This window comes from Nicotiana sylvestris, chromosome 1 (assembly GCF_000393655.2).
Source record: "Nicotiana sylvestris chromosome 1, ASM39365v2, whole genome shotgun sequence".
Lineage (NCBI taxonomy): Eukaryota > Viridiplantae > Streptophyta > Magnoliopsida > Solanales > Solanaceae > Nicotiana > Nicotiana sylvestris.
This window is the reverse complement of record NC_091057.1, coordinates 39,479,117-39,498,036: the sequence shown is the minus strand read 5'-3', so window position 1 is coordinate 39,498,036 and position 18,920 is coordinate 39,479,117. Positions and strand designations below refer to the sequence as shown.

Sequence of the window (18,920 nt, the reverse complement as noted above, 5' to 3'; positions counted from 1 at the left end):
TTGTAATAAAGATTATTGTTCTTTGATCTGTTAAAGCTGTCCCTTTTCAGCACTTCTCCATTTCTTTTGACCATCTTCTGAAACTTTTTGGTTAAGTAAGTCATGTCACTATTTTCCTCACTCGAATCATTGTTATCAGCTTTGAGTACACGGTACTTTTTCTTCTTTGGTTTTCTCCTTTCAAGAGTTAGTGGAGCAGCCATGAGGATCCTTCTTAGGTGTTAGCCTGATAGGAAGAACCCGCTCTGATACCACTTGTTAGAAACTTTGCGTCCACCAGATTGTATAGAGAACCGGTTCTCTATCTGTTTCCTCTAAAAATACTGATGAACCAAACTGTATAGCGATCTGGTCCTATATCAGTTTAGTACAGTGCTAAGTTTATGTGAGTCCACCAAATAGTAGAGTATCTGGCCTTTATCAGGTTTTGTTGTGATGCTGGTAAAGCTGAATGTAAAAAAGACAGAGGATTTTTACGTGAAAAATCCCACACAACCACTCTATAACTATCCTAGTTACAAATAATTTGACTAACTTGTGGTATTTCCACCACAAGCCACTTTGTCACACTACGGTTACAAAGGCTTTTGCTTATGACTCAACCTAATCAACGCTTCTAAGAAAGCCGGATAGGAGTTACAATGAAGAACAAATTACAAAGACTCAACAAACCTAAGGACTTAAAATATCTTCGATTTTGGATCAGGTCCTTGAGGTTGCAGCAACTTTGTTCTTGAGAGAGGTTCTTGAGCACTTGAGAGAATTTTCGTTTTCTGTATTTGCAAGTGTTGGAACCTGAAACTTGTGCCTTGCATAAGGTTTATACTACACAAGACATCCTTAGTGATGTCCAATCTCAATGGGAAGTGACTATTGTACTGTCTGCTGCACTGTTGCAGGCAGTCACTTTCTGCAATTGCTTTCCAGCTGTAGTTGACTTGTATTTCTGTTAGAGAACCCTAAGGGACCAGGTCCCTGTTGTGTTCCTCTTTGTACATTTGCGATCAGTCACTCAGTTGCGTTCCAGCTGTATAGTTGACTTGGACTTCTATCAGATAAGTACCAAGGGATCAGGTTCTTGATCTGGTCCATGTGCACACTGCCCATATTGTCTTGAGTTGAGTAACTTGAATGATGCTTTGTATAGACTCATTGTAGGTACATCTTGATCACATCACTTGAAGTGATGTGAGCACTTTAGTTGGTCAGAGAATGAGTGGGCGCTGGAAACAGTGCAGTGCGGTAGAATGTTCGTTTCCAGCTGTGTCCAATTGACTTTGTACTGCCGTGAGGAACCCACAAGAGTATCAGGTACTTGTTTGGGTTCCTACCTCCTGAAGTTGTAGCAAGTTCACATTTGGCTGGAATCCATTAGATGCAGTGTAATCCAAGTGAGTCAGGTTCCCTATCTGGTTCTTGATATTAAGTTTGTTAAATTATCAAAATACAACGCAAAGATATTGAAAACCTATCAATCCTATCATTCATGGTCAGTTATTTATTCTTATTGGGATCTTCTGATTAGAGAATTAATAAGTCAAGTTAAGAATTAAGTTTAAGCATATAAAATTTGATACTTGAAGAAGAAGAAGAAGAATAAGAAACGCAAAATATATAATACATTATATTTGAATAGAATATGTAGTTTTTATTTTATTTTAAAAAGAAGCAGAAAATAGTGGCAAGCCCTCTGGATGCTGACCAAGATAGTTTTGTTGGGCCAAGCCCGACTTGCTACATATTCTAGTGCTCACTTCCCAAAATTCAAAAGAAAGAAAATTTGAAAGCATATAGGCCAAGCCCATATATACCATTAAAAAGGTGGAAATAACACCAAGTAGTCAATTTGAAGCATGTTGTTTAAAATATATATCTATAGTTAAAAATGTATTTAATGATTAACCAATTCGCTTAAATTTTAGGATACGGCATCCTGATGTTAAATTTCAAAGTTCAAACTTCATGACATCGTGTCCTAAAGTTTGAAAATTGCGCCCAGAAATTCAAATTTTATGTCTTGAATTTTAAATTGATAATTTTGAAATTCAGAACACTCAGTCCTGAATTTCAAATTAGCAGCTAAAAATTTTAGGACTAAGTCCTGCATTCCAAATTTTAACTCAAAAATTCAGGATACTTAATCCTGAAGTTTGGCTGAATTGATTAATATTTAAATACATTGTAAATCGTAGATATATTTTAAATAACAGGATAAAAAGTGCATATTGGTGCACTTTGTCCGTAAAAGTGGAAGACTTTTTGAGTCAGTGGGTCCTCGTGAGCAGTCAAATCTTTACATAAATAGCTGGCCTAATTTACTACTCTACTATTTATATTCCCTAGCTAATATATATACTTATACTCCCTCCGTTTCAATTTATGTGAACCTATTTTCTTTTTGGTCTGTGCCAAAAAGAATAACCCCTTTCCTTATTTGGAAAAAATTTAACTTTATGCAATGATTTATAGTCACACAAAATATATGTGCCTCATTTTACATCACAAGTTCAAAAGTCTTCTCTCTTTTCTTAAACTTCGTGCCCAGCCAAATGGGTTCACATAAATTGAAACGGGGGAGTACATTATGTACTGTTGGATAATCAATTATTTCTGTCATTGGGCCCAAGCTCAACCCGCTCATGGAGAACTTAGAAAGAATATACATAAAATATCAATTTTACCCGTCCTATGAAGCGCCCTTAACACACCCCAAGTCCCTACAATCAATTTTCCAAGTTTTTTCAGCTTACCATCGTTGAGTTCCGAGAGCTAAAGAGGAAGAAAAAACCTTTGCGAAATTTCCCAATGTCTTCAAACAACCCTTCTCAGCTTCTTCCATCTGGTAATTTCCCTCCTAACAAGATTTATTAACTAGGATTTTAACCCCTTTATTCAATTTTTTAATTTTGCAGAGTTGATGGGTTTTAATTTTGCAGAGTTGATTGATCGTTGCATTGGGTCAAAGATATGGGTGATAATGAAGGGGGATAAGGAGCTAGTTGGTACCCTTAGAGGATTTGATGTTTATGTTAATATGGTTCTTGAAGATGTCACTGAATAGTAAGTAGTGACTGTTCTTTTTGTTGATAATTTACCGTTGTTTTGTGAAAGATTTTAACTTTAGGGTTTTAGAATGCTAAAGGGGTTTAGATTTTTTTTTTTTTTGCCTAATGTGTGGAACATAGATTGATTAAAAAGTATGCCGATTTTGCTCAGTTTATTTAGGAACTTTTGTTAAAAATTCTCAAGTTTAAAAATACTTAGGAACTAAGCCTGGTATTTAAGTGGAGAAGGGTAGAGGGGCGCGCCCAATATACCTGAGTTTCGAAGTCTGCGGTTGGTCCTGAGGATTGGCCCCAGATAGATTGTGGGCTATCAAAAAGAAAGTTACCATCTTTATAGTTTTAGGAATGTTTCTGTTCTGCTTTCGAGGTTTCATAACCATACTTTTGTTTGGTTTTTAATATTTTCTTGTGCGTTTCGTCTGCATTTCATTTTGGGTATGGCGTCCTATACAAGATACCAGTTTGTAATATTGTAATGGGCAATCTTGAATATTGATTTCAAACCCATGTCCTTCTAGTGTTGTTGTTGTTGGAGCGGGAAAAAGGGTACCACCATGTTAATGTAGTAAAGTTATTTATGGTCTACCCCTAACTTGGTATACATTTGCAATTAAATTCACCTATTCTGATTAGTGGTGGCAAAGTGAATAAAAAACAATTATCCATCCATATTATCCACTAAAAACTGGGTTGGATAATGAACTTGTTAAAAATGTGTCAAATAATGATAAAATCCGCATTATCCATTTAAAAAATGGATACTCAATGGATAACCAATGGGTTTAACTTTTACATTTGCAAAGACTCAAATTGGGGGTTCTTCAAATTTAGGAGACTAGAAATTCTCCAAAAGTGATCACATTCAAGAAGCCATGGATAATATGGGTATCCGTATTATCCACCAGTTATATCCATTTTCTATCCGTGGGTTGGTTGGATATTTATTCGTTTTTGCATTACTCGTTTTGACCCGCCTATATCAAACCCAACCCGCCTGCCACCCCTAATTGTGATTGTGACTGTAGTTTCATCACTGTGCACATAAGTTGGTGTTTTATGTCAATGCCTGCAATCAAGTCTGAGGAAAATTTCACTCATCTTCATTTATGCTAGTTAGTTGACATATCAGAAGTAAATTAATTTGAGCTATATTTGTTTTCTTAAGAGATCTATAATTGGTTTATATATGAACTGAGTATTTTCCTTAAAACTGTCCTAATTTTTTGCCTCCTTTTGTTGAATAAAGAGTTGGGTTTTTATCTATGCACGGTTTGTACGTGATGTCTTGGTTAGCCAAAAAAGCTGCTTCTCTTACTTGGAACTCGGGTCCAATCTTTACCGTCTACTCTTAACATCCATCCCTTGTTTTTTAATTGTTAAGATTTTTCTCACATTCTTTAGAAGAGCATAGTTGGTTTATTGAAAGTGGAGGTTTTAGGCAGTGTTTGCCTGGTATATCAATGTTTTTGTTGAAAATTTTGGTCTCAAACTTTAGCTTAGCTCAAGCAGGTGAGAGTTTTCCATGTTAGCCTGCATAAATGCTACTGTAATTCCTAAATATTGATAATTGATGGAACATAGTGCCATTTGAAAAGGTACCCGTCATAACTCCATCTTCATACCTCTGCCACGAGCTATGGTTGAAAGTTCTATTTATCAGTCCACTGCTCAACAATATTGCAATATTTATTTCACACCCATTTCTGTAACACTTTTCGGCAACTTGACCCCTGATCTCCTGCACTGATACTATAATTTAGCTTTTGTATCTTTATTACGGCGAGGAATTAGTTCTATTTTAACACAGTCTAAAATGACAAGAGTCAAAAGTTCTCAGTCTATCCTATTTTAGAGATTAATGTTGTTATAACTCATGGTCAAAGAAGAAGAAACTACTGAGAATGCATTTAAAATGTGGCACTCTTAACTTATCTTATCCACATGGAGTAGAAGCAGTTGTACTCTAGAAATTGAATGGCTAGATTAGATGTTATTTGCGTTGTCTGCCTTACAGATCTAAAAAAGACTATTGCATGACATAGTAATAGTTTCAGAAGTTGACATATGAGACATTCTCCTGAGCGGTGTATCATTGCATTCCTCGCAGCTTCGTTGTTTGTCTTGAACCCGTTTGATACAGGCAGATTTATCTCACATTCCTTTAGCGATCACCAGGATATAATTAGTTACTGAAAATGGAGGTTTTAGGCTGCATTCTTCTGCTGTATTCATGAGTTAGTATAAAATATGGTCTCTTAAGTCTAGTTTGGATACATCAATTATTAATTTCACTCCCATTTCTGTTCCTCTTTTCAGCAACTTGCTGCCTGATCTTTTACAGTTGGAGTCTAAAATTTAGTAACTGTATCTTCACTAAAGTGAAGGTTTGATTTGTATAAACTATAAAACAAGCTAAGACAATAAGAATAGAGAGCCCAGTCTGTCTATTTATAGATGATTTATGTTGTATCTCTTAAGCCCAGCTTGCTCTAGAATGTATTTCATGGATAAATGAAAATTTAAAAGGGGATGAGGTGGGGAGTGCGACGTTGATTCCTCATCCGTTCCGAAATGTTTTGACAAGTCGTCCCTGAAGTCCAGTCCAATATTGTGGAGCTGCGGATGTTTACTTGTGAAGTGGGATAGTTATTGAATGACCAGAATGCACGCTTACCAACCGAAAGGAGAAAAAGTCTGTAGGAATTTGCTTTCATCTTTTATCTTTTAAATAAAACATTACGCTTTGAAGTAATAATTACACGACCTGAGACTTTCAACATGCTCCTGCCACAGTACTTTTCATTCTCTTTGTTGTTTTTCACCAATTACTTGTAGGCAGATATTTGCTCACATTCTTTTAGGAAGCACGAAAATATCGCTAGTTATTGGATAAGAAGGTTTTAATGCATTTGCCCCTTGAATTCGTGGAGCAGAAAGTATCTATTTTAGCTCTCTTAAACTTTTTGTCTCTCTTAATCTAGTTTAGCCTCCACTAGATGAAGTGCCCTTTATACTTTTGTGGTTGTTATCTTCATTATCAAAAAAAGTGCCCGTTATACTTTTCCATATTACACTTATTGATTTCGAAGTTTTTGGTGGAACATAGTTTGTGCAATTTGAAGAGGTCTCCTTCTGGCCCCCCTCGTTATGAGAAAAATTTACACCTTCCTGCCATGAATGAAGTTGAAATGGACTATCACTCCACTGCTAAAACCTTTTCACTTTTCCTACAGTGAGATCACTCCAGAAGGGAAGCGAGTAACAAAACTTGATCAGATTCTGCTTAATGGAAACAATATTGCTATCGTAAGTATAATCCCTTCTTTCTGATTCAATTTGTTTCTTTCATTTGTATCCTGTTCTTTACTGATATTTTCATTTTTATTCCTAGCTGAGCTGGAAATATAGTGATAAGTAACAAACATTTTTTCTTTTAACTAATGCAGCTGGTTCCTGGTGGGTCACCTGAATCTGAATGATATATTATGATATGCGACGTGCTGTTCATTGAGATTAGTTGATGATGGGCTCGAGACATTTAAAACTCAAGCGCCATTTTCAATATGTATTTTCAGTAATTCTCGCTGTATAAGTTTACCATGAATCCATAACTGGCAAGGATTTTGTAACAGTGACTTGTGAGTGTGTTCGGCTAGGCCTACTATGATACTGATATTGTTCAGGACTTCAGGTGTTATTACCGTTACGCTATGGAGTTTTTGCAGAATTCTCAAAATCAAGTGCTCGTGGATCTTACCTTTACTTCTTTCCAGCTATATGCGTCCATTGTTTTCTTCTGTTCACTTGAGATGTTGGGTGCCCTCTGATGTAGTCAAGCAGGGGAATAGTTAGAGTTGAATATCTTCTTTCTTATTAATGTGTCCATACATTTATTTATTATGTTGATAGAACAAGCATTAATCACATAATTTTTTGGCTGAAGAATTTAGGCATATACTTGTGGGGATGGAAAAGCAATGCATTCTTGGGCGAACACAGCCTAACGGATAGCTTAAGTCTTGGCGAGTAGAGTTATTTGCACTATTGGGAGGTAGCAGGTAGAATAATCGAGGAGCGTCCGCAAGCACATACGCTTCCTTACCAAGAAATAATAACAATAACAAACTCAGTGTAATTTCACAAGTGGGATCTGGGAAGATAGTATGTAGACATTATCCTTGTCTTATGAAGATAGAGAAATTGTTTTCGATAGACTCAGTGAACAGAAAGCAACACCTCCTTACCAAAAAAGAAAAGAAAAAGATCATAGCCTAATGGACTAGAATAGAACCCAACAACACTTGTTTTGGAGCTTCAACTTTTTTTTTGTAGTGAAGTTTTCCCATTCCTCTAAGACTATAGTGCAGAAAGGTAAATACGAGATTACAAGATCAATCAGCCATCTCAATGCGAATTAAATATTTAGTCTCGCTGCTAACATTCTTTTATAACCAAAAAAAATTCTCAATTTCAGTTTTGAAAATCAGTTTGCCTCTCTATCCTTCTATAATTAAGTACAAACTTGGTGTGCTAGTTAGCATTCAAACTCGTGTTATACGTCCTGCTATAATTAAATATTAAATTTAATGTACTAATTGTTTGACCAAAAAGTATAGCACTCTTTGTTAAACTAATTAAAAGATAACGAAGGTGAAAGGCTAATCCTAGTCAAGCATAATAATTCTTAGAACTAGCTAAGTGTTTAAATGGTACCATCTACTTAATGCCCGGAATTGGTTATTAAATTATTAAATGCACGCTTTGGAGAATAAATGAAGAATGAATGATGAACAATAAATATGAAAAATGACAATAAATGTAAATAGGAAGAACAATTCGCCCAAATATCGAATGATGTGGAAGATTCTTCCTTCTAACTACAAAATATGGCAATAAGTAAGAAAATGAACAATACTTCTTGGATCGTGTGAGTGGAAAGGAAGAATAATCGATAAAATCAATCACTATGGAAACGTAACCTTTTGTATTTTCTCTCAAGAGCCAACTTCTTACAATAGTTTTTCTCAGAATGAACCTCACGTCCCTTTCCTCTCTTCCCTTTTCTATTTATATGGGACACTCTAAAAACCCTAAAAAGTACAACAAAGAGAATATTCCTATCGCTAGTCCCAAGACTACACTAGCCGTTGTTCCTACTCTTCACTACTCGACCTCGGCTTCAATGGCTTGCTCAGCGACTGCTCGTTGTTGGGCTTTAGTCGACCTCGTCTTGGCCGCCCAAATCGAAACACAGTCTTCTCACTTAACGACCTTCCCACGCCTGATTTCCTAAGTCGAATTTTGACATTTACAGTTAGTCCATGCCTTCTGGTCGGCCCCGATGAGTGGACTTTATTAGTTGGCAACTTAGGAAAAGTTTTTTGGCGTGATGATTGAGTAGAGGTGCCTGTAGTCAAAACGATAATGTGTCATTCTGAGAGTCGTTGGTCATGAGGCTAGTGCAGGGTGTCGTCACAACGTATGCGTCATCATTGCGCATCTTCCCAATGCGTTGCCTCGTTCCTCGAGCTCCTGTCATTTCGATTCTAGGGCCACTGGCGGTTGCTTGCATCGATACGAATGCACCTGATGTCTATAAATATATAGGGGAAAGTTTCTCAATGGAACTTTTGCTTTCTCTGATTTCTTCAACCCTGCACTTGTTTCTCTTTCTTCTTCTTGTGTTCTTGCTCACTTCAACTGCAGCCGTTGCCACCATTTCTTCTTTTTTTGTTCCATCGTATACACATTAGCGGAAAATGGCTAACATCACCCCCAACGTTGAGACGATCTCTGACCCTACTCCATTATTGGTGGCCATGACTTCTGGTGGTGGAGAATCAACGATTATAGAGGATGAGAGCTTTCCCACTGTGGAGTAGATCGTTCCTCGTAGCCCTACGTCTAGGTCTGACTTCTCTAAGGAACCCACCCTTGAACCGGAGTCTGCGAAGTCTGAGATGGAGACGGAGTACCTTGCCGCCCTTAGGACCAAATATGGCATTCCAGCCCACGTTAACCTGGTTCCGGCCGGAGATGATGTGGTTCAAGTTCACCGGCCTGGGTATTATGCGTTTTACACCTACCCGTTCTAGATAGGCTATTCTCTTCCTCTTCCTCTTCCTCCATTGGCGGAGGAGTTCTGCCGTTACTACCGCATATGTCCGACAGAACTTTTTTCCTACCTTTACAAGGTCTTCCTTATGTTGGCGAAGTTTGCGGAGCTCGCCAGCTGCGAAGTCTCTATCCGCCATCTACTGCATCTCTTTGGACCGAGCTTCCATAAGGGTACGATGATTCACCTCCGCCACCGCGGAACCAAAGGGTTGGTGGCGGGGATGGATGATAGGATGAACCACCGGTTTTGGGCCTATTATTTCTTCATCAAAACCGAGCACGTGGCGGCGATCCTAGTGAATTTCCTGAACAATGGAATTTTGCTCGTAAGTGCCGTTATTTGGAGTACGTTCTTCCCTTCTATTCGTGTTTCATGACTTGTTACGTCATTTTTCCTTTTGCAGCTGAGAGGTATCCCCCTTCTTTAATCGCCAATATCAGTGATTGGGTGGCCCGCATCTTGCCTCATACCGTAGGGATCCGTGATTGGACGTTCTTCAATAAGAGGTCCGGGCTTAATCCCTCGACCGGTAAGTCGGGTTTCGCCCTTGTTACTATTTCGCTTTTGTTGTGGTGCATTTCTTTCTGCCGTTTATGATTTTCTTTTGATGCTAGGTTGGAGAACATCTAAGAAAGATGCTCATGTCCCCGCATTTTGCCAGGCGGTCGCTTCGACTGGGATGCAGTTTGTGTTGGCCGAGTCTATGTGAAATACTTCTTCCTAGACTCCGATATTAAGTAAACCTGGTCGTCAGATAGCCATTCCATCAGCGGAGGTCTCGACTTGCCCGGTGGTTCATTTAGTGGACGAATCTTCCCAGTGTGAGGAGAAAACGACGCTATTGAAGAGGCGGAGAGTAGAGGCCATGGCCACACCTGAGCGGGCAATGATTGTGGATGTGGAAGTGGCATGCCCTTTAGCTACGGGGACTGCTCCCCCACCACAGGTTGTCGCGGAATCTAGGCCGTTGGAAACGGCGGAGGCTGCTGCGGAAAGGGAAATACCGGGGGCAACCGAGGTTGGCTTTTCGTCTGCTAGTGGTAGAGGAAAAATGATTGTTGTGGAAGATGATGGGTCTGGTTCTGATATCAACATGTGGAGGTATGGACTTTCGAGGATAGATTTACTCGAGTGGAGGTGAGGATCGAATGGTCCACTCGAAATATTTTCATCCTCGTGGATTTCAACTTGTTGGTAACTCGGAGTGTGTGGTTCCGGCTTTGGCCCCCCTATGCGCAGAGTCTGAGAATAGGACCTTGCAGACGTTGAAGGATGCAAACCTATCGTTAGGCATTTACGAGATGGCCCTGCGAGGAAGTCCTCTCTTAGCATTTTAATTTCTTCTTTCCTTTACGTTATTTTCCTTTGCTGACCCTTCTTCGTCTGTTTATCAGACTCTCATCCTGGAGATTGAGAGCGCCCGTCGGGAGGAGAAGAGGACGGCTCTCTATAAGAAGATGGAGTCAAAATATAGAGAGTACCATACCAAACACAAGGCCCTGGTCCGCATACTTGGTGAGGACACTTTATTCCCAACTCTCTATGACGAGCTAAGGCAGAAGAATGAGGAGTTGAAGGAGAAGGATGATGAGCTCATGAGGGTTATTGGCACGTGCAGTGAGCTCGAAAAGACATTAAGGACCAAAAACAAGCTCGAAGTGAGCAAGGGGGTCATGGACGAGTGCGTCGACCTCCAAGCTCAGGTGACATCCTTATGGGCCGTGCTTAAGCAAAGTGAAACTACAGCTAACGACTTAAAGGATGAGCTGGCTGCCAACGCTGCGGAGTTGGAGCAAATTGAGGCAGAGACGGAGACACTAGCGGGCACCCTCCACATCCTTAGATCAGAGCGGGCTAGTGAAGCAGATGCCTCTTCTCTTAAAGAGGCGAGGCTCGAAGAGCGGATAGGTGGACTAGAAGGATAAGTCCAAGATTTGAACGAGTAGATAGTCGTCCTCAAGACCGAGAAAGCACAATAACAGGCTCATTCGTCTACCTCTCATGCTTCCACTTATCCCAACGTCCCACGAGACTCGTACGAGAAGTGGGTCCATGTTGAGGCTCATTTTGACATATACAGGGGTTTGATGGCGGCCAGAAAAGCCTCTGAGACAGAGTTTAAGGATGTTCATGTTAAGGCATGTGCAGTTCGTGTTGCTTACGGCTATGACCCCGACACGCACAGGATAAATGATGACAAAGAGGATTTGGACGGGATTGAGCCAGATGTTTGGTACGACGATGAGTACTCAAATGGCGAAGGCGTCGGTGGTGATGGCGATGGGGGAGCTGCGGCCGAATAGTGTGCTTTTCTCTGTACTTTTCTTCTCTCTCTCTTCTTTTTTGTTTTGTTTTGCGGGCACTTGTTTGGACCTTCTAAGATGACATTTTGCAATGATAATATTTTTGTTTTCTGCCTTGGTTGCGATTTCACTTAGGTCGATTGCTAGTCGAGCAGGTTCAAGTTTGAATGTCGGCTATGTTTTTAATCGAACAAAGTCGAAACATAAGTTACCTCAAGCAAGGTAGAATATTGATTTTAAATTGGTTTGAACGAGGTCGAATGCGAGTCGATATGAGTGAAGTCGAATGTTTAACTCTGATTCGAACGAGGTCGAATATAAGTCAATTAGAGCGAAGTCAAATGTTAATTAATTCGAACAATGTTAATTGTGAGTCGATTCGAGCGAGTTCGAATATTTTACTCTGAATAATTCGAACGAGGTCGAATGTTTATTAATTCGAACAAAGTCGATTGTAAGTCGATTCGAGTGAGGTCGAATGTTTGACTCTGAATGATTCGAACGATGTTGAATATAAGTCGATTCGAGTGAGGTTGAATGTTAATAAATTCGAACTAAGTCGACTGTGAGTCGATTCAAGCGAGGTCGAATGTTAATTAATTCAAACAAAGTCGATTGTGAGTCGAATCGAGCGAGGTCGAATGTTTGACTCTGAGATTGGCGTAATATATAAACTTGGCGGAGAAATGAGAAACTCATGTGTTCGCATATTTCGCTTTGTTTGTACATTCATTGGAGAAGTTACATGTTTTTATTCTATTCATACATGTATTAGAGAAGTCCCAGTTTATGTAGTCCCTTCATCGGCCGACCTGGAGAGGTTGTCGAGAGGTCGGGCGATGAACTTATACTTAATTTCGAGATGCCCTCTTTGTTGCCTCGTTAAAAAACCTTCCCGAGAAAATCCAATTGGGACAAAACTTGAGCAAGGGAAAAAAGAGTACGACTTGGAGGACGTCTTGTTTCTAGAAGTTGAAGTATTTGATGTGAGCGACGTTCCAATTGTTTGGTAGCACTTTTCCCTCCATTGTTTTCAGTTGCAACGACCCTTTGCTTGCTGCCGTTGTGATTTTGTATGGGCTATCCCAATTGGTCCCCAGTTTGCCTTCTCGTGGATCTTTGCTCGCCTGTATTTTGGCTTTGAGTACGTTGTCCCCGACTTTGAGTGGCCCAACCTTGGCTTTTTTGTTGTAGTATCGCTCTGCTTGTTGCTTTTGGGCTACCATTCTTATGTAAGCCATGTCTCTTCGTTCTTCGGCATCGTCGAGATTTTGTTTTCTATTTTCGTCATTGCTTGGCCCACTTTCATTTGAGTATATTAGGCTTGGTTCCCCGACCTCAAGTGGTATCATTGCATTAGTCCCATAGACTAGTGAGTATGGCGTTTCCCCTGTGCTCGTCTATGGCGTGGTGCGATATGCCCATAATACTTCTAGCAGCACTTCTGGCCACAATCTCTTGCCGTTTTCGAGTTTCTTTTTCATGATATTCAATATTGTTTTGTTGGAGGATTCAGCTTGGCCGATGGCGGTGGGATGATATGGCGTAAAGAGTATTCTCTTGATGTGCCATTTCTCGAAGAACTCGGCGACCTTTTTCTCTGTGAATTGAGGTCCGTTGTCACACTGATTTCCTTGGGAATGTCGAAGCGGCATACGATGTTCCGCCATATGAAGGTGATCACTTCTTGTTCGCGTATCTGAGCAAATGCACTTACTTCCACCCATTTAGAGAAATAGTTAGTCAAAACCAAAAGAAATTGCACATTACCTCGTCCTGCGAGGAGCAGGCCGACGATATCCATTCTCCATTTGATGAAGAACAAGGGTGACATGACTGAGTGGAGGTGTTTTCCAGCTTGGTCGATCATGGGAGCGTACTTCTGGCATGGTTCGCATTTTTTAACGAAATTGGTTGCTTCTTTTTTCATTGTGATCCAGTAGTAGCCTGCTCGTATGAGGCATCTGACGAGAGCTTGATTGCTGGTGTGAGCTCCGCAGTGGCCCTCGTGTACTTCTTCGAGGATGCATCACGTTTGATTTGGTCCTAAGCACTTTGCTAAGGGACCACCAAATGGTCTTTTGTACAAGTCATTATTGACAATGTTGTACCTAGCCGCCTCCATTCGAAGCTTCTTGGCTTTTTTTTGTCGGGTGGGAGTACTCCACTCTACAAGTATGAGATAATACAATTGCGCCAGTCCCAAGTCAGGTTTATAGATTGTAACTCGATTTGATCTATTGATAAATGGAGTAGAGTGACCATGTCCCCCTATCTGGTTATGCTTTTGGTGGCTACTGCCAGTTTGGCAAGGCCATCCGCCTCGATGTTCTGTGCTCGGGGTATTTGGTCGAGCTGGCATTCGTCGAACTCAAGTAATAGTTTGCAAATTTTGGCCTGGTATTTCTGTACCTGTTACTCCTTAACTTGGAAAGTCGTTTTGACTTGGTTGACGACGAGCTGCGAGTCGCATCAAAGGATGACTTGCCGTGCTCCGTACTTGAGTGCCAATTTTAACTCCACAATCACTGCCTCATACTCAACTATTAGTCATATCAGGGTATCGTATGGACTGGCGAACCATTTCACCTGTTGGGACCTCGAGCATGAGTCCCAGTCCAGATCTTGATACGTTAAAAGCGCCATCGGTGTACCAAACCCATTGGTCGTGTACTTTGGTAGAAGTAATGGCGGTTTCCCTTCCGACTTCGGACATTATCTTCACACTAAAGTCGGCAAGAACTTGCGACTTTAACGATGTTTGCGGTTGATAGGTTATATCGTGCTCGCTCAGCTCTATGGCCCACTTGGCCAATCTGCCCGACAATTTGGGTTTATGCAAGATACTCCTTAAAGAAAAAGTCGTGACCACCAAGATAGGGTGGCACTGTAAATAAGGTCTAAGATTTCAGTGGGGGTACCTCGTTTCAGCGTCGACCAAAGTTTTGCTAATATAATAGATCGGAGATTGCATACCTTTATTTTCTCGTACCAGGACAGCACTTACTGCGATGTCGGATAAGGACAGGTAGACGAGGATGCACTCTCCGGGTTCTGCCTTAGCGAGCAACGATGGCGAAGACAGGTAGGCCTTTAGTTCTTTTAAGGCGTTGACGCACTCGGAATTCCATTGGAGTCTGTTATCCTTTTTGAGTACGCCAAAAAATTTGTGGCACCTATCGGAGGACCGCGAGATGAATCTTGACAAGGCGGCTATTCGGCCGGTCAGCTTTTGCACTTACTTTTGCTGGTTAGATTTTCTGGTATTCCTTATATGGCCTTGATTTGGTCGGGATTGACCTCGATGCCTTATTGTGATACCAAGAAGCCGAGGAATTTTACAGATGTCACACCGAAAGCACATTTTTCGGGGTTTAATTTCATGTTGTACCTTCTGAGTATGTCGAAGGCTTCCCTCGGGTGGTCGATATGGTCTTCTTTTCTCTTTGACTTGACCAACATGTCGTCTATATATACTTCCATTATCTTTCCAAGTTGATCTTTGAACATTTTGGCCACTAGCCTCTGGTACGTTGCCCCTGCATTTCTTTGCCCGAATGGCATCACTCTGTAGTAGTACGTCCCCTGGTAGGTAATAAAGCTGGTTTTTTCCTGGTCCTCCTCCTCCATGAGGATTTGGTTGTAGCCCGAGTAGGCATCCAAGAAATTTAGCAGTGCGTGCCCGATTGTGGCATCAATGAGTTGGTCGATATGGGGCAGCGGGAACGGGTCTTTTGGGCAAGCTTTGTGTAACGACCCGGCCGGTCGTTTCATGAGTTACTGCTCTGTTTCCCCATTTCTAATTATTATTGCCTTTTTCAGTTGTATTATGAGTTATCAGGTTGGTTGGCTCGGGTTCAGAAAGGTTTTGGTGAGGTTTGAGACACTTAGTCTCTTTTGAGTGAGCTTAAGTTGGAAGAGTCAACCGGATGTTGACTTATGTGAAATAGGGCTCCGATGTGAATTTCAATGGTCCGGATAGTTTCGGGAAATGATTTGGGACTTAAGAGTGTGATCGGAACGTAGGGGTGAGCATCAGTCAGTTCGATTGTGAATGTTATCAGTTCGTCATATCGGTTATCGGTTTATAAACATGCTAAACCGATAAGATATCGGGTATCGGGTATCGGGTATCGATTAGTCGGTTATTGATCCTTATCGGTTTACCCGATAAAAATAAAAATATCTAAAAATTTCATGTTTTTTAACAGAAATCGTGATCACACTGTTAAGAGAATCGAACTGAATTTTTGTTCTTAAAAAAGAGGGATTAAATTTCATTTTTAGAAAAGAAACTTTCTTTGCATTTGAAAATCTCAATGAATGATCTCAAATTTCAAAGTTATAAGTTAGTAGGAGTAAGGAATAAGACACTTAACAAGCTAATCTTACTAACTATCTCACTGCGGGTGTGCATAATTCACAGGAAAATAATAAAATCCTAATCTTGTAAATACTAAAGAATCATTGCAACAAAAGAAACAAATATAAAAACTAAAAATTTTAACAATTAATTCTTTAAAGTTTAAAACTAAAAATCTTAACTGAAGAATTAAGATGAGAAATTTTAAAAAAGTTTAAAAATTACTCTAAGGGTTAAGGTCGGAAGATGAAGAGTAACTACCGAGAGAATTGAGAGAGTTGAGACATAAGGTGGCTTTATATATTTAGTTGGTAAAATTTTAATTTTGTTAAAGCTTATTGGGCTATCAGTTAAACTGTTATTAAATTGGACAAACCGAGACCCGAACCGATAACCCCATAGTCAAATAACATTAAACTGTTATCGAACTATTTACCCAATAACCCAATATCGATAACCCAATAGTATTTTAGCGGTTCGGGCTATCGGTTATACTCGATATATGCCCAGCCCTATCGGAACGTGTTTTGGAGGTCCGTAGTAGATTTAGGCTTGAATTGACGAAATTGGAATTTTGGCATTTTCCGGTTGATAGGTAAAATTTTGATATAGGGGTCGGAATGGAATTCCGGGAGTTGCAGTAGGTCCGTGGTGTCATTTGGGATGTGTGTGCAGAATTTCAGGTCATTCGAACGTGGTTTGATAGACTTTTTGATCAAAAGCGGAATTCGGGAGATTTTGGAACTTTAGGCTTGAATTCGATGTGATTTGGTTGATTCGATGTTGTTTGAGGTATTTTGAAGATTGGTATAAGTTTGGATAGTAGTATATGACTTGTTTGTGCTTTTGGTTGAGGTCCCGGGTGTTGATACCCAATTTTTTCCTATATATTTTAAATATGCATAACTACCTTCAAAATAGCATATATATGCATATATAAGTATGTCCAAGGTTTTTATTATTTTCCCCATAATTTTAAGGGATTAAATTGACTTATTTTCTCCCTTTTTATCCATAAAATCCCCAATAATTGTTTTCAAAATTATTGTTTTGATAATTCATCTATTTAATTTCTATATTTATGCCAAAATATGGCTAAGGTAATTTTTATATATTTTTACAATTACATTTAGTATTTTTAAAGCTAAATTGTACATAATTGCAATATTAGCCCTTTTAAGAATAATTATGTTTTATATGCATAAAATTGGATCTCGTATTTTTAAATTGTTAATTATGTATTTCAAATCATTTTGGCAACTTAAATTTATTTTCCAGAAATTGCCGGTTATTTTATATAAATTAAATATGTGAAATTGGCTATTTAAATAACAGCCAAATTTGGCTTTCAATTATAGCCAAAATTGGACCCCTTTCCAGCCCAATTTCACGCCCAAACAACCCGACCCAGATCTATACACGTCTACCCGACTCAAGTCGTCTAAAGAGATCAACAACCCTCGTTCAACCTTTCCTTTTGAATTCTAAGAGACCCCCGCTAACCCTAATCACTTTTCTAAGGGCGCCGCCCTCAGATGCTCTTGTCTCTCTTCTTTCTCGACCTAACCCTAATCACTTTTCACTGCCTCCTTCTCCGGTCATCTCCGGCGACCACCCTTTCAAACCCAAGCCTCCAATGGGTCTCTCATCACCCTGCTCATCATCTCTAAGGCCCTCAAGGGTCCTAGGCCATGTCGATTTGGACCTAGGGTTTCTGTTCCTATTACTTATGGGTCTCCGATGTGATTTTGGGCAAAATCATACCTTATATGTCACGATCGGTGAAGTTTCAACAGGTTCCTTTAATTTTTACTTGGTTTTCTTTTTGAAACCCTAACTCTCTTCTGAATCTCTCAGATCTATGTTATTTTTTATGCTTTAAGCCTATCTCTTTCTGTGACTTGCTTATTCTCGAGCTTTCTTTTGAAAGATCTTCTACTTTAAAGTTTTTTTACTCCCTTTGAGAAACTAGGGTTTTCAGAGTTCTTTCTATACCTGTTTCGACTGATTTCTTTATGATTAAACCTTCTTCTTTGTTTATCTTGACCGATTCTAAGTTCTTATTGCTTTTTAACTCAACTCTGTTAAAAAGCCCTAATTTCTTAAAGATTTTCTTTACTTGTTTCTGTGTGTTGGCATGATTTTTTTTACCTATTTCTGTGTGTTAGATTGGTTTTCTTCACTCTGGTTTTGTGTGTTAGCCATGGCTAATTGACTTTGTTAAGTTTTTGTTGGTTACCATGCTTTGAATGGGTTTTTCTACTGAGTCCTTAGCCTACTCGTGTCACTTCTGTATGATTGTGTCTATCTGGTTTGCTCATCTCTTGCTTCTTTTTGTCGATATGGCTGACCTTGCATGTCTACTACGCCTGTTCATTCTTCTCTATTTATATGTTGAAGTACAAAATCATGACTCCCTCTTGATTGATCCTGATTTCTTTAATTTATGGTTTGATTGCAAGATTTTCTTATAAAACCCTAAAATTTTACTCGGCTGTTTAAGTTGATTGATTACATTTCCTTATTTGTTGTGGTGCTTCATTCTTGTTGAATCCTTTCCTTAATTAGTGTATTCTGTACTTAAGACTCAATCACATGCTCTATACTTTTACTACCCCTTATATGGTAAAAACCAATCTTTCTCAACAGATTTTCTTTCCTTGGTTATCCCTGTTAATATCCGTTTAACCTGTAATTCCTTGATTAAAGGGGAGTACTTGTATTAATTGGATTCTAATTGTGATTACTTTCATAATTGTGCTAAACCTTTACTTGTTACCTTATTTTCTACCTATTTTCAAAGCTATAAACACCCTAAGTCTTTCACTAACAAGACACGAGACTTGGCTTTCAAAAACCCCTCTCTTACTTAAAAAACTCTGTCTTATTCTACTACTATTAGCCGGCTGCAAGCCAAGGCTAATCACCTGTAAACCTTGGTTCTTTCATTTTGCTTACCTCTATCTTCATTGGTATGTCCTAGTTTAATTTAAAGTCTCAACAACAACATGTTTCTATTCTTGTTTCAGTTTCTTTTATTTCTGGCCTGCTTTTACTTGTAGTTTTGTTGT

At 39.4% G+C, this 18,920-nt stretch overlaps 1 protein-coding gene across 1 annotated transcript; it reads left to right on the top strand.

Moving 5' to 3' along the window:
- Window positions 1–2,612: 2,612 nt before the first annotated feature.
- LOC104232818 (sm-like protein LSM5) lies at window positions 2,613–6,801 on the top strand. The gene is made up of 4 exons (XM_009786101.2): window positions 2,613–2,842; window positions 2,937–3,060; window positions 6,299–6,371; window positions 6,512–6,801. The coding sequence occupies exons 1-4, from the start codon at window positions 2,806–2,808 to the stop codon at window positions 6,542–6,544; spliced, it is 267 nt and encodes an 88-aa protein (XP_009784403.1). The 5' UTR covers window positions 2,613–2,805; the 3' UTR covers window positions 6,545–6,801.
- The last annotated feature ends 12,119 nt before the right edge of the window (window positions 6,802–18,920 follow it).

What these genes read in the sequence shown, in the direction of transcription:
- LOC104232818 (XM_009786101.2), top strand. Translation starts at nt 2,806, where the DNA reads ATGTCTTCAAACAACCCTTCTCAGCTTCTTCCATCTG. An exon ending in TTCTCAGCTTCTTCCATCTG is followed by an intron (nt 2,843 to 2,936) that starts GTAATTTCCCTC and finishes TTAATTTTGCAG; the next exon opens with AGTTGATTGATCGTTGCATT. An exon ending in CTTGAAGATGTCACTGAATA is followed by an intron (nt 3,061 to 6,298) that starts GTAAGTAGTGAC and finishes CTTTTCCTACAG; the next exon opens with TGAGATCACTCCAGAAGGGA.